The sequence below is a fragment of the Carcharhinus amblyrhynchos genome, chromosome 6 (assembly GCF_965287045.1).
Source record: "Carcharhinus amblyrhynchos chromosome 6, sCarAmb.v2.hapA, whole genome shotgun sequence".
Taxonomy (NCBI): Eukaryota; Metazoa; Chordata; class Chondrichthyes; order Carcharhiniformes; family Carcharhinidae; genus Carcharhinus; species Carcharhinus amblyrhynchos.
Window position 1 is genome coordinate 35,776,916 of NC_137329.1, and position 12,613 is coordinate 35,789,528.

General features: G+C 40.6%; 1 protein-coding gene across 5 annotated transcripts in view; it reads right to left on the reverse strand.

Annotated features, from left to right (window-relative positions):
• dennd5a (DENN/MADD domain containing 5A) overlaps positions 1-12,613 on the reverse strand; it is a 305,895-nt gene that overhangs the window by 196,988 nt on the left and 96,294 nt on the right. For all 5 annotated transcript variants that reach the window (XR_013886802.1, XM_080190209.1, XM_080190208.1 and 2 more), the window contains one exon: positions 609-1,281. Coding sequence is in view for 4 of the 5 variants with exons in the window: in XM_080190209.1 (XP_080046335.1) it covers positions 609-1,281 (673 nt within the window). In the remaining variant the exon portion in view is untranslated. The remainder of the gene's footprint in view (positions 1-608; positions 1,282-12,613) is intronic.

Below are 12,613 nucleotides of genomic sequence, written 5' to 3' on the forward strand. Positions count from 1 at the left end.
TTAAATACTGAAACAGTTCTGCAATTTTCTTATCCTCCTCAACCATTCTTGTCCTCTGCCCCATAAGTTTATAAAATTATTGTTGTTTCTTTTACGTTGGTTGCAAGTAAATTTTTTATTTTTATTTTTAGTTCTCCTGACTCTTTGCCAAACAGTATTTCGCTCAATCTCTTTTGGACCATTAGATTCAGTTTTTCGTATGTTTCTGTTTTAGCATTTTTTTGGTATCATTTATGGATTCATGGAAATATAACATTAAGACACAGCCCTATTTTTCCTCAGTGGAATGTCCCTAGACTGCACTGAAGTACACCAGTTTCACACATCCATATTTTCCACTGTTCTTTCAGTAATTCACTAGTTAATTTGCTCCAATTTATTCAGGTTAAATCCTCTTATCATTCCATAGTTTGCTCTTCTCAATCTGTTCTTGATTCTGTACTTTTTTTTCCTCTGACTTAACGTTGATATTGATAAACTACATTCATGATATGATCTGAACACTTTGATTAACTAATTGCCCTTGTAATCTCTTGCAAATGTACAAATATTTTTGGTCAGTTACTGGTACTTGTATAAAATGTAAAATGAATGAATGTTAGACTTACGTTGAGAATACAGCAGGATTTGAATCTCCAGCAATGCACAGGTGAAGAGCTGTAGTACATTTTCCAGACCCAACAGTTCAAACATCTCATTAATTGGAAAGTCAAAAAGTGGCAACTCATTAGTGCTTGGCCTTTGACAAACAATTGGACCATACACACCGAGAAATTTTAAAGATCTCCCTGCTGGTGGCAAAGGCACCTCGTACAGTATATTGTAAACATAACTTTCTAGTGGTAATGGAGGAGGTTGAAGAGAAGTCACAGCTTGATGGAGTTGCTCAAGCACCTTCTTACAAGCTTGCATGAAAGGCATTGGTGCAATCAAACAAATGCATTTTGATACGTATAAAGTGTCCTTGCTAATATCGTATGAATTAAAACGCTGTAGTTTTGTCATGCCAGTCGGTACATCACTGCAATTTTCAGAGTTACTCTCAGATGAGTTTATGCAGATCGTAGTTGAAGTATGAAGGATGTCATATTGTTCTGCATTATGCATGTGATACAATGTTTGCATTGCGCTGCAGATCTGTTTACTAGCCACCTCTTCATAAAAGGTGAGGGCAAACCCATATGTGCGGGAACCATCTTCACGGGTGATGATGAACGAATGGAATTGTGGATCTCGGTTGTCAGACTGTGTTTTAAAGGAAAGCCCTTTGGGCATGCAGAGCTTGAACAAAAAAAAACGAGAGTTAGATTAAAAACACAACAATGCAAACCATGTGACTTTGAAACATAGGCTTACAAACTGAGGTCCGACAAGGGAATCCCAATGGACCTAATAAATCATGCTTGCCAACCTGAGACTTACTAAGTTATTACTTTTTCCGACATTTTATATTGAATTTACAGCACAGAAACAGACCATTTGCCTAACTGGACTATGCCAATGTTTATGCCACACAAGCTCCTACCCAACTTCATCCCACCATATCTTTTTTTTTTCCTCATTCATAAACTTATTGCGCCTTTCCTTAAATATATCAATGCTATTCACTTCAATGCTCCACATTGTAGTCAGCTCCATGGGCTCATCACTCTGATTAAAAGGAGAATAGCTCAATATGCCTGGCAGTCTCTTCATATTTTATACCTACTGCTCTACACTTGAGCAGGCGGTCACATAATGGACTAGTCTAATGATAACCATGAAAATATTGTCAATTGTTTTAAAAAAAAAACACCATCCACTTCACTAATGTCCTTTAGTGAAGGAAATCTGCTGTCCTTACCTGGTCTGGCCTACACGTGCCCACAGCAATAAAATGCCCTCTGAAATGGCCCAGCAGGCCACTCCACTGTATCAAATTGCTACAAAGTCAATAAAAAGGTGCACTATGACTGTACCTACACCACAAGGACTGCAGTGGTTCAAGGCAGCAGCTCACCACCACCTTTTCAAGGGCAATAAATGTTGATTAGCCAGCACCTCCCACATCCAGTAAATGAATAAAAAATACATTTTTCGTAATGAAGGCACAGTTTCTTTCAAATTAGATGTTTACAATTACAAAACATGTGTGACAACCTATGTGAAAGCATAATTGGTCAAGATGAAATCCAAGTGTTAATTCAGTCATCTAAGTTAACTTCTTCAAATCAGTTCATCACAAATTGTCCTGCAAATCCACAGAAGTTGTCTAAAGAAAACAAAACCCATCTTTTAGTGACAATTTGGTTTTGTGCTGCAAAAGAATTTCTGAACGTTATTTTACAAATGGGAAAACCTTGTCAAATTTAATTTTAGATGAATTTTATTTACCATCAGTATGGTCACTAAAGATCACAGCCATTCCAGCTACCCTAAAGCTTATCCAGCATTGTGCTGATTAAAATTGAGTTGAAGGATTCATTCATGCAAAAGTCACTGATTAAAATCCTGTGGGAACAGTAGAAAAAGGGTGCAAAAAGGAAACATTTATTGGCCCAGATTTTGCATTAGGAATAAAAGTGGAGCTATCAGCACTCAGCATTAGCATGGGATAAATCAGTCAGCAACTTCCATACTTCACACTAAGGCAGTTAAACACAGATCTGCTGTTGGAGATGTCCTGCTGTGCTCCACTCAACTTAGCACTGACATTAAAATTTTGATATTTATCCACTGGTTACCCACTAAACAGGCCAGAAAAGGTTAGGGCTACTGTACTCGGAAGCAGCTATATGTTTATTGGTATGATGAATCTTAATTACTGCCATATAAAATCTTTGACAGTGAAATTTTTAAAGTGTGGAATCTAATTCATAAGAATCAGGAGTTGACTGCCATTTGGCCTGCTGAGCTTTCTTCACCATTCAACAAGAAAATGGCTGATCTTCTAACTTCACCATCCTGCATTATTCCCATATTCTGCATTGCTCCCAAATTCTTAATTCTCCTGGTACCAAAAATCTAGCAACTTCTGTCTTGAATAGATATTCAACAGCCATAGCCTTCTGGAGTAGATAATTCCATAGACTCAAAACCCATTGACTGAAGAAATTCCTCCTCATCTTACTCCCTAAATGCTCTTATTCAGAGAGTATGAACCCATTTTCTAAATTCACCAACCAGGGGAAGGCTTTACTCAGCATCTACCCTGTCAATCCCTTAAGAATTTGATTTGTTTCAATTTGATCACTTCTCATTCTTCTAAACTCGAGGGAATATAAGCCTGGTCAAAAGCCAAGTGAAGGACAATCCAATCAACCCAGGAACCATCGCAGTAAACCTACATTGCACTCTCTCTCTAGGGCAAATCCTTCCTTTACTAAAGAGACCAAATCTGAACACAGTACTTTAGGATGGCCTCAAAAATGCACTGTATAATGTAGTAACATTTATTTACAGCTTTACTCCAATCCTTTCATAAAATAGGTAATGTCTGATTTGCCTTCCTAATTGCTTGCTGTGCCAGCATTTGATTTGATGCAAGTATTAGTACACAGTGAAAAGTATTGTTTCTTTTGCACTATACAGACAAAACAATGTATATAGAGAAGGAAAGGAAAGGTGCATAATGTAGTGTTACAATGGTAGCTAGAGCGTAGAGAAAGATGAACTTAATGCAAGGTAGCTCCATCGAAAAGTCTGATGGCAGCAGGGAAGAAGCTGTTCTTGAGTCGGTTGGTAGGCGTCCTCAGACTTTTGTATCTTTTTCCCAATGGAAGAAAATGGAAGAGAGAATGTCCAGGGTGTGTGGAGTCCTTAATTATGCTGCCTGCTTTTCTGAGGAAATGGGAAGCGTGAACAGTGTCAATGGATGGGATGCTGGTTTGAGTGATGGACTGGGCTTCATTCACGATCCTTTGTAGTTTTCTTGCAGTCTTGGACAGAGCAGAAGTCATACCAAGCTGTGATACAACCAGAAAGAATGCTTTCTGTAAAGAAAGAATGCATCTGTAAAAATTGGTGAGTGGTTGAGAGTTGTAGCAGACATGTCAAATTTCCTTAGTCTTTTAAGTAGCAGCATTGGTGCGCTCTCTGAACTATAGTGTCGGCACGAAGAGACCAGGACAGGTTGTTGGTGATCTGAACACCTAAAAACATGAAACTCTCAACCATTTCCATTTCATCTCCATTGACGTGGACAGGGTCATATCCTTCACTATGCTTCCTGAAGTCGATGACTATCTTCTTTGTTTTGTTGACTTTGTGATGTTAACATTTTGATTATGCAAATATCACTCAAGCCCTTCTGATTGCAAACACGTCCTCAAAAAGATAACTCTCCACTTATGCAAATTGATTTCTCCAATGCTATTTCTCTACCGATACTATTTCTATAAGTTCCTCACTTTTGCTAAGCCCTTGGATCTCCATTACTTCAGAAGTTTATTTTGTGCTTTCCACTGTGAAAGTAAATACAGAAATATTAGTATAGTTTGCCATCCATTTACTTATTCTCCATTTACTTATTTATAATTTCACCTGTATAAGCCTCTAATATTTATTTTTTATGATCTTCTCCTATTTCTATACCTATAGAAAAGTTTACAGGTCTGTTTTCATGTCTCTCACCAGTCATGTTCCCTTTCCTTTTCAATTTTGTGTTCTTTTTTGCTTATTCCTAAAATTCCTCAAACGATAAGATTGGTACTCTTGACGGCATTATAAGCCTCTTCCTCTGATGTAATAGCATATTTAAACTCTTCTTGTAGACACAGCATGACCACGAAGAGAACAAAGAACATTACAGCACACGAACAGGCCCTTCAGCCCACCAAGCTTGCGCCAATCACATTGTCCTTTCTAGACCAACCACCTATATCCCTCTATTCCCCACCTGCTCATGTGTCTATCCAGATAAGTCTTAAATGTCATTAATGTCTCTGTCTCAACACCGCAGTTGGCAATGCATTCCAGACCTATGTCACCCTCATTGTAAAAAGACTTTCCCCCACATCTGTGCTGAACTTTTCCCTACTTACTTTGAATTTGTGTCCCCTTATAATTGTCATTTCTGCTCTGGGAAAAAGCTTCCAACTGTTCATCCCATCTATACCCCTCATTATTTTATAAACTTCTATCAGGTCACCCCTCAGCCTCCATCTTTTGAGGGAGATCAATCCCAGTTTATTCAGTCTCTCCTCATAATTAATACTCTTCATACCAAGCAACATCTTGGTAAACCTTCTCTGTACTCCCTCCAAAGCTTCCACGTCCTTCTGTAATGTGGTGACCAGAATTGGACACAGTATTCCAAATGTGGTCTAACCAACATTTTATGTAACTACAATAATTTGCCAACTTTTACATTTATGCCCTGGCCAATGAAGGTAAGCATGCTATATCCTTTCTTCACCCCACCTTTTCCACCTGCGTTGCCACTTTTGAGAATCTGTGGACCTGTACTCCTGGAACTCTGTGTTTACGCTTCTGATGGTTCTGCCATTTATTTTAATAGCTCCCACCTGAATGAGAACTACTAAAATGCATCACCTGCTGCTGCCTCACAGTGCCAGGGACCCAGGTTCAAATCCAGCTTCAGGTCACTGTCTTTGTGAAATTTGCATTCTCCCTGTGCCTGCATAGGTTCTCTCCAGGTACTCTGGTTTCCTCCTACAGTCCGAAGATGTGTGGGTTGGGTTGATTGGCCATGCTGAATTGACGCTAGTATCATGGGGATTTTCAGGGTTATGAGAATAGGTCCTGGGATTGTGGTTGGTACAGCCTCAATGGGCCAGATAGCCTCCTTCTGTACTGTAGGATTCTATGAAAAAAACCCTCACCATTTGTCCAGATTAAATTGGGCTGTTTCACTGCCCAATTTTCCAGTCTATCTATATCCTGCTTTATCTCTGACAAGCTTTATCATTCTCCACAACTCCAGCAATCTCAGTATCATCTGCAATCTTGCTAATCAGACCAGCCACATTTTCTCCCAAATCATTTATATATATTACAAACACAGATTTCAGCACTGATACATGCTGAACACTAGTTACAAAGCTCCATTCAGAAAAACACCCTTCCACAACTCCTCTTGACTTCTATGGCCAAGCCAGTTCGAAGTCACCCTTGATCCCATGTGATTTTTTTGCACCATCCTGCCATGAGGGACTTGTTAAATGCTTTATTGAAGTCCATGTAGACAGCATCCATGGCCCTTCATTGTCAATCATTTTTGTCACCTCAAAAATCTCAACCAAATTAGCGAGGCATGACCTCCCTTATACAAAACCATGCCGTCTGTCGCTAAGACCATTCAGTTCCAAATGTATATAGATCCTACCTTTCAGAATCTTCTCCGACAATTTCTCTATCATTGACATCAAGCTCATTGGCCTATCCTTGCTACCCTTCTTAAATAATGGGACAACACTGGCTGTCCTGCAATCCTTTGGGACCTCACTTGTGGCCAATGAAGAAACAAAGATTGCTATTAGAGGCACAGCAATTTCCTCTCATCTTCCTCAATAATCTGGGATAGATGCCATCTGGCCTTGGGAATTTGTCTACCTTAGCGCTTTTTAAATATACCTAACACTTCCTCCCTTGTAATGATGACTTGCTCTGGATAGTTTACATACCCCTCCAAGACACCATCGATCAACATGTCCCTCTCCTTTGTGGATACCGATGCAAAGTACTCATTAAGGATTTCGCCCACTTCCTTTGGTCCTATGCATAATCTTCCTCCTTTGTCCTTAAGTGGACCAACTCTTTCTCGAGCTACCCTGTTGTTCGTAATATGTGAAAAATGCCTTCGGATTTTCCTTAATCCTGACTGCCAAGAACATTGCGTGACTTCTTTTTGCCCTCCTGACTCACTATTTGGGATCTTTTCTATCTTCCCTCTATTCTTCAGGTGCTTCATCTGTTTTTAGTTGCCTAGACCTCATGTATGCATCTCTTTTCTTTTTGATTAGACTCACAATTTCCCTGGTCATCCACAGTTCCTGAATCCTGCCTTTCCAGTCTTTCCTTTTCACATACACATGCCTGCTCTGCACCCCGATCCTCTGCTCCTTAAAAGACTCCCACATGTCCTATGTGGATTTACTCTCAAACAGCCTCTCCCAAACAACAACCTCCAATTCCTGCCTCATCCAGTTATAGTTAGGCTTCCCCCAATTTAGCACCTGAACCCTAGGACAACACTTGTCCTTTTCCATGACTATCTGAAAACTACAGAATTGTAGTCACTGTTGGCCACATGTTCCCCCACTGATACTTTGATAACTTGGTCAGGCTCATTCCCTAGTACCAGGTCCAGTATAGCCTGTATTTAAAGTATTTCCCTCTCTAGTTGGACTATCTACATATTGTTCCAAAAAACCTTCCTGGGCGCATTTAACAAATTCCTCACCATCCAGATCCCTAGCCCTAAGGTATTTCCAGTCAATGAGAAAAACTAAAGTTTCTCAGTACAACAACCCTATTATTTCCGACACCTGTCCAGAATCTGTTTACATATCTGTTCTTCAACTTCCTGTGGGTTGTTGGGAGGCCTGCCATAATGACTACCCCGTTGTCTCATTACATGATTCTTCCAAGGTGTCCTTCCTCTGTACAGCTGCAATATGTTCCCTAACTAATACTGCAACTCCCCAACGTCATTTGCCTTCCCCACTGTCTCACCTAAAATACCCATATCCCAGAACATTTAGCTGCAAGTCCTGTCCCTCTTTTAACCAAGTCTCTGTGACCGCAACCGTATGAATCAAGGCTCTAAGTTCATCAATCGTACCTATTATACGCTTTGCATCAAAGCAGATGCAAATGCAATGGGCCTCTAGGCCCATTGAGTTCAATGTCCCCTAGCCTGCTCTTCCTCTTAGCTGGCCTGGCCGTGGTCCATGCTCATCCTGAGTCCCCACACTAGTGTTCTGATTGCCACCCCCTTGCCACACTAGTTTAAACATACCCAAACCACACTAGCAAACCCCCCAGCCAGGATACTGGTGCCCCTCCAGTTCAGGTGTAACCTGTCCTTCTTGTGCAAACTCCATCTTCCCTGGAAGACATTCCAATGATCCACAAATCTGAAGCCCTCTCCTGCACTAGTTCTTTAGCTACATTACCTCCCTGTTCCTAACCTTACTAACACATGGGACAGGAAATAATCCTGAGATTAGTACCCCAGAGGTCCTACTCTTTAATCATCTAACTCCCTAAACTGCCACTTCAGGACCTTGCTACCCATGTAATGTGTGCCAATGCGGACAACGACATCTGTCTGGTTTCCCTCCCATTTTAGGATGCTTTGTACCTGGTCAGAGATATCCAGGACCCTGGCACTAGGGGGGCAAACTACCATGCTGGAGTCCTTTTCACAGCAACATTTGTGCCCCTGACTATGAATCCCCTGCCACTATTGCTTTGCATCCACCCCCCCCCCCCCCCCCCATTCCTCCCCCACCCCGCGCAGCAGGGCTAGCCATGATGCCTTCACTCTGACCACTACTGTCCCCGATGGACCTTACTTCTCATTAGTACCCAAAACAGCATACTTGATAAATAGGGGGACAGACAAAGGGTGGGCAGCCAGTACAGGGGTCCCCTATCTGGTGGTCACCCATCTATCTTCCTGCACCACATCTCTGCTGATATTATCTGTAACAATTTCCACTAATTGTGTGTTCCTCAGTGCTCCCAGCTACTGCTCTTACCGATCCATGCATTCAGTGGGCATTTGCAACTGGATGCACTTCGCACATGTAGATGTAGCCCTCAGGGACACTTGTGTCCATGATGTCCCACATTTCGGAGTAGTAGCACACAACCTTGCTAACTGACATCTCTCTCCCTCTACCACATTTTGAGGAGGTTTTTGTGCTTGGAAAAACGTTACAAATTTTGTATTAGTTATTTAAATACTCGTTATTGCTCGTCTCCTGCCATATCTTTTCACATAGATTCCCAATCCATCTTCGCCAAATTGCCCCCATACCATTATTTTGTTTAGATTTAAGACATTAGTTTCAGATTTAACTAAATCATTCTCAAATTCATTACTAAATTCCATAATTTTATGGACACTCTTCCAACGACACTCCTTTATTACAAGGTTAAGTAACTCTTTCTTAACCAAAATAGCCTGTTAGTTGCGCAACATAATGAGAAAACTCTGTTCTGCATATTCCTTTAGCATTGCTGGGAATCTTTTCAAAAAAAACTTGATTTTACATTTCCCATCTTTTGTCTCTCTCTTAATCCCATCTTTTCTTCCATAACTTAGTAAAGCTGTGCATTAAAAACAATGAATTAATCTACATTTCTTGGTTTATACTTTATGGTCAGAATTGTGATGATACTGTGCCTTTAAGAAATTTATTTTAGTAATGTTTCTGTTTTAATAGTCTGTTCTAATCAGTGCCACTGAGTCTGTATCAGGCAGGCCTGTATTGTCACTGCAACAGCGTAATTGTTCCTTATTGCTAAAATGTTTGTTTTAATCTGAACTAATATTGTTCTGCTGATTTTAGTAATTTCCCCTAAGGTTTTGCAGAGTAGAACTTGATTAGGTGGGTTGATTCCCAGTAACATCAGGTGACTGAGTGGAACTAGGCTTACACAGAGAAGTCAAGTTCAGTTGTTGTTTTGAAGCTGCAGACTGAAGTAGCCCTTTCTCTTTGTGAAGTCTGGGATCTGCTAGAAACAGGGTTGATTTCTCTGAAGTGCTGCTGCTTGAGGATATATCCCTCTCTGGAAATGTCTCTCTGGATCTCTGTCCAGAGGTATTAAAGGCTGGAAATCTAGCATCCATGTGAGCATATTGGTTTTTGGTGCTAAATGGTTCTGAACAAGGGATTTGTGTCTTTGGGATGCTACTTACAATTTGAACTATAAAAGATAGCTAGCTGTTGAGAGTTACGACTTGTCATGTTTAAGTGTTTAAATTGCCAAAAGCTATGCTAATTCTTTTTGTTATATTCTGTGTTACATAGAACATAGAAAAACTACAGCATGAACAGGCCTTTCGGCCCACAAGTTGCGCTGATCACATCCCTATCTACCAGGCTTACCTATAACCCTCAATTCTATTAAGTCCCATGTACTCATCCAGAAGTCTCTTAAAAGACCCTATCGAATTTGCCTCCACCACCACTGGCGGCAGCCAATTCCACTCACCCACCACCTCTGAGTGAAAAACTTACCCCTAACATCTCATCTGTACCTACTCCCCAGCAACTTAAACCTGTGTCCTCTCGTAGCAACCATTTCAGCCCTGGAAAAAAGCTCTGAGAATCCACCCAATCTATACCTCTCAACATCTTATACATCTCTATCAGGTCATCTCTGATCCTTCATCTCTCCAAGGAGAACAGACCGAGCTCCCTCAACCTTTCCTCATAGGGCATGCCACCCAACCAGGCAACATCCTCGTAAATCTCCTCTGCATCCTTTCAATAGCTTCCACATCCCTCTGTAATGAGGTGACCAGAACTGAGCACAGTACTCCAAGTGGGGTCTGACTAGGGTCTTATAAAGCTGCAGCATTATCTCCCTACTCCTAAACTCAAACCCTCGATTGAAGGCCAGTACACCATACGCCTTCTTAAACACATCCTCTACCTGCGAGGCCGATTTAAATGTCCTATGGACCTGGACCCCAATGTCCTTTTAATCCTCTACACTGCTAAGAGTCTTGCCCTTGATATTATACTCCTTCATCCCATTTGACCCACCAAAATGGACCACTACACATTTATCCGGGTTGAAGTCCATCTGCCACTTCTCCACCCAGTCTTGCATCCTACGTCACGCTGCAATTTCTGACAACCCTCCGAACTATCCACAACACCATCAATCTTCTTGTCATCGGCAAACTTACCAATCCGTCCCTCCACTTCCTCGTCCAGGTCATTTATGAAAATTACGAACAGCAAGGGTCCCAGAATAGATCCCTGGGGCACTCCACCTGGTGACTGACCTCCATGCCTCAAATAAAGTTTGTTCTGATAAAATCTTCCTAGTGGATCAATTGAATCAGACATGGAATGAAGTAACTTATGCTCACCCTAATTCCAAAATCAAAGTAAAAGCTACGGTCCAGACTAACTTCATAATATTCCTTGGAGTTTCTGACCTGGCCCCGACAGAATCTCAACTCACAAAAACAAATGGTTAGGGTTTTTTTTTCAAGAAACAGGACCCCAACTCCCCCACCAAATGATGTTTTAATGAATGTGGAATATGGGCAGGCAATCCTCACTCTCCCTCTTTAGTGATTGGAACCATCACCCATCTCCAACTGTAGGCTACACAATTGGGTCCTCACACTATCTACTCATCCCCCACCACAATTAAGAACATCCCAGACCAACGCAACTAGATCCCCATTCTTTCCCAGCCTGCAACACCCTCAACCATCAACACATCCCCCTGCTGTGCCAAATTAGGTGCCTGACTATAGCAGGTTGCTGTCCGAATAGCTGTAAAAAGTGTGTATGCAGTTGTAAGCATAGTGAATGGCAGGCCCCAGTTATTCACTGTTGACTATAAAATGCATGTCAGTGTTTTTACAAACAAATTCCAAAAAAAGTGAAGCTGTCCAATAAAATTTTATCCAGGTCAGGTAGGTATTCAATTGAGATACTAGAAAGATTATTAATGTTTCAAAAACAGTCACAGAGATCAATTTTTTTTGCAAAGAAAATTATTTTAGGGAAAAAAAATCTAAAAACTCAGACAATTTTCAACTCAAGTCATTTAGTTTGAAATGCCTGTTCATTCTTTTTAAAAGAAGTAAAAACTGCCTCCCATGATGTTTTATTTAAATTGTTTAATTCAATTTTTGGCACATGCTTTGAACAAAAGAATTTATAGCAGGAGTTTATTGTATATGGAATCTGAAATGTCCACAACATAGCTGTGTGAAGCAAAACGAAGCTGCAATTGTTATTGCATTATATCTTAGCACATAAAAGAAATGTCTTAAATTTTCTTCTGCCTTTTCACTTATTTCTTGATATCATGTGGCTCATATTACCTATCCCCTATCAGGAGGCACCACAATCGAGTCCATTGTATTTCACAACATGGGTTTATTCTACTCAGAAGCTGCAAAAACTTTGCTTTTTGTGTTAAATTATATTATGCTATTCTGTCCCTCATATTTAACCTTCCAACATCAGACTTTTCCATAGAAACTTATTTGAGCTATTAGTCTGCCTCTTTATGGATCTGTCATTCATAGTGTTTCAAAATGATTTTGTGTCAGTGTCCCAAAGCTGAAACACATCCTCAGAACCATGCATCAGTGAATCTAACCTCAGTGGTAGGCAAGTTAATGGGAGGAATGATGAGACATGTTACAGCATTTAATATATACAAGGGCTATAGAGGATACCCAACACAACTTCAGAAGGTATTTCCAGATGAGGCAGGCCATTTGGTTGGTCATAGCTTGTCCATCTATAAAGACTTAAATCACCCCACATTGCTGCATTTGATTGGTTTTAAAGACAATCCTAAGATGATTCAAAGACTTTCAAATCCATTCCATGTTTTATCATATGAACAACAATTTGCTCAGTGGCAATTTATCTTCCTTCCCTGATTTGCATCCCCTTGG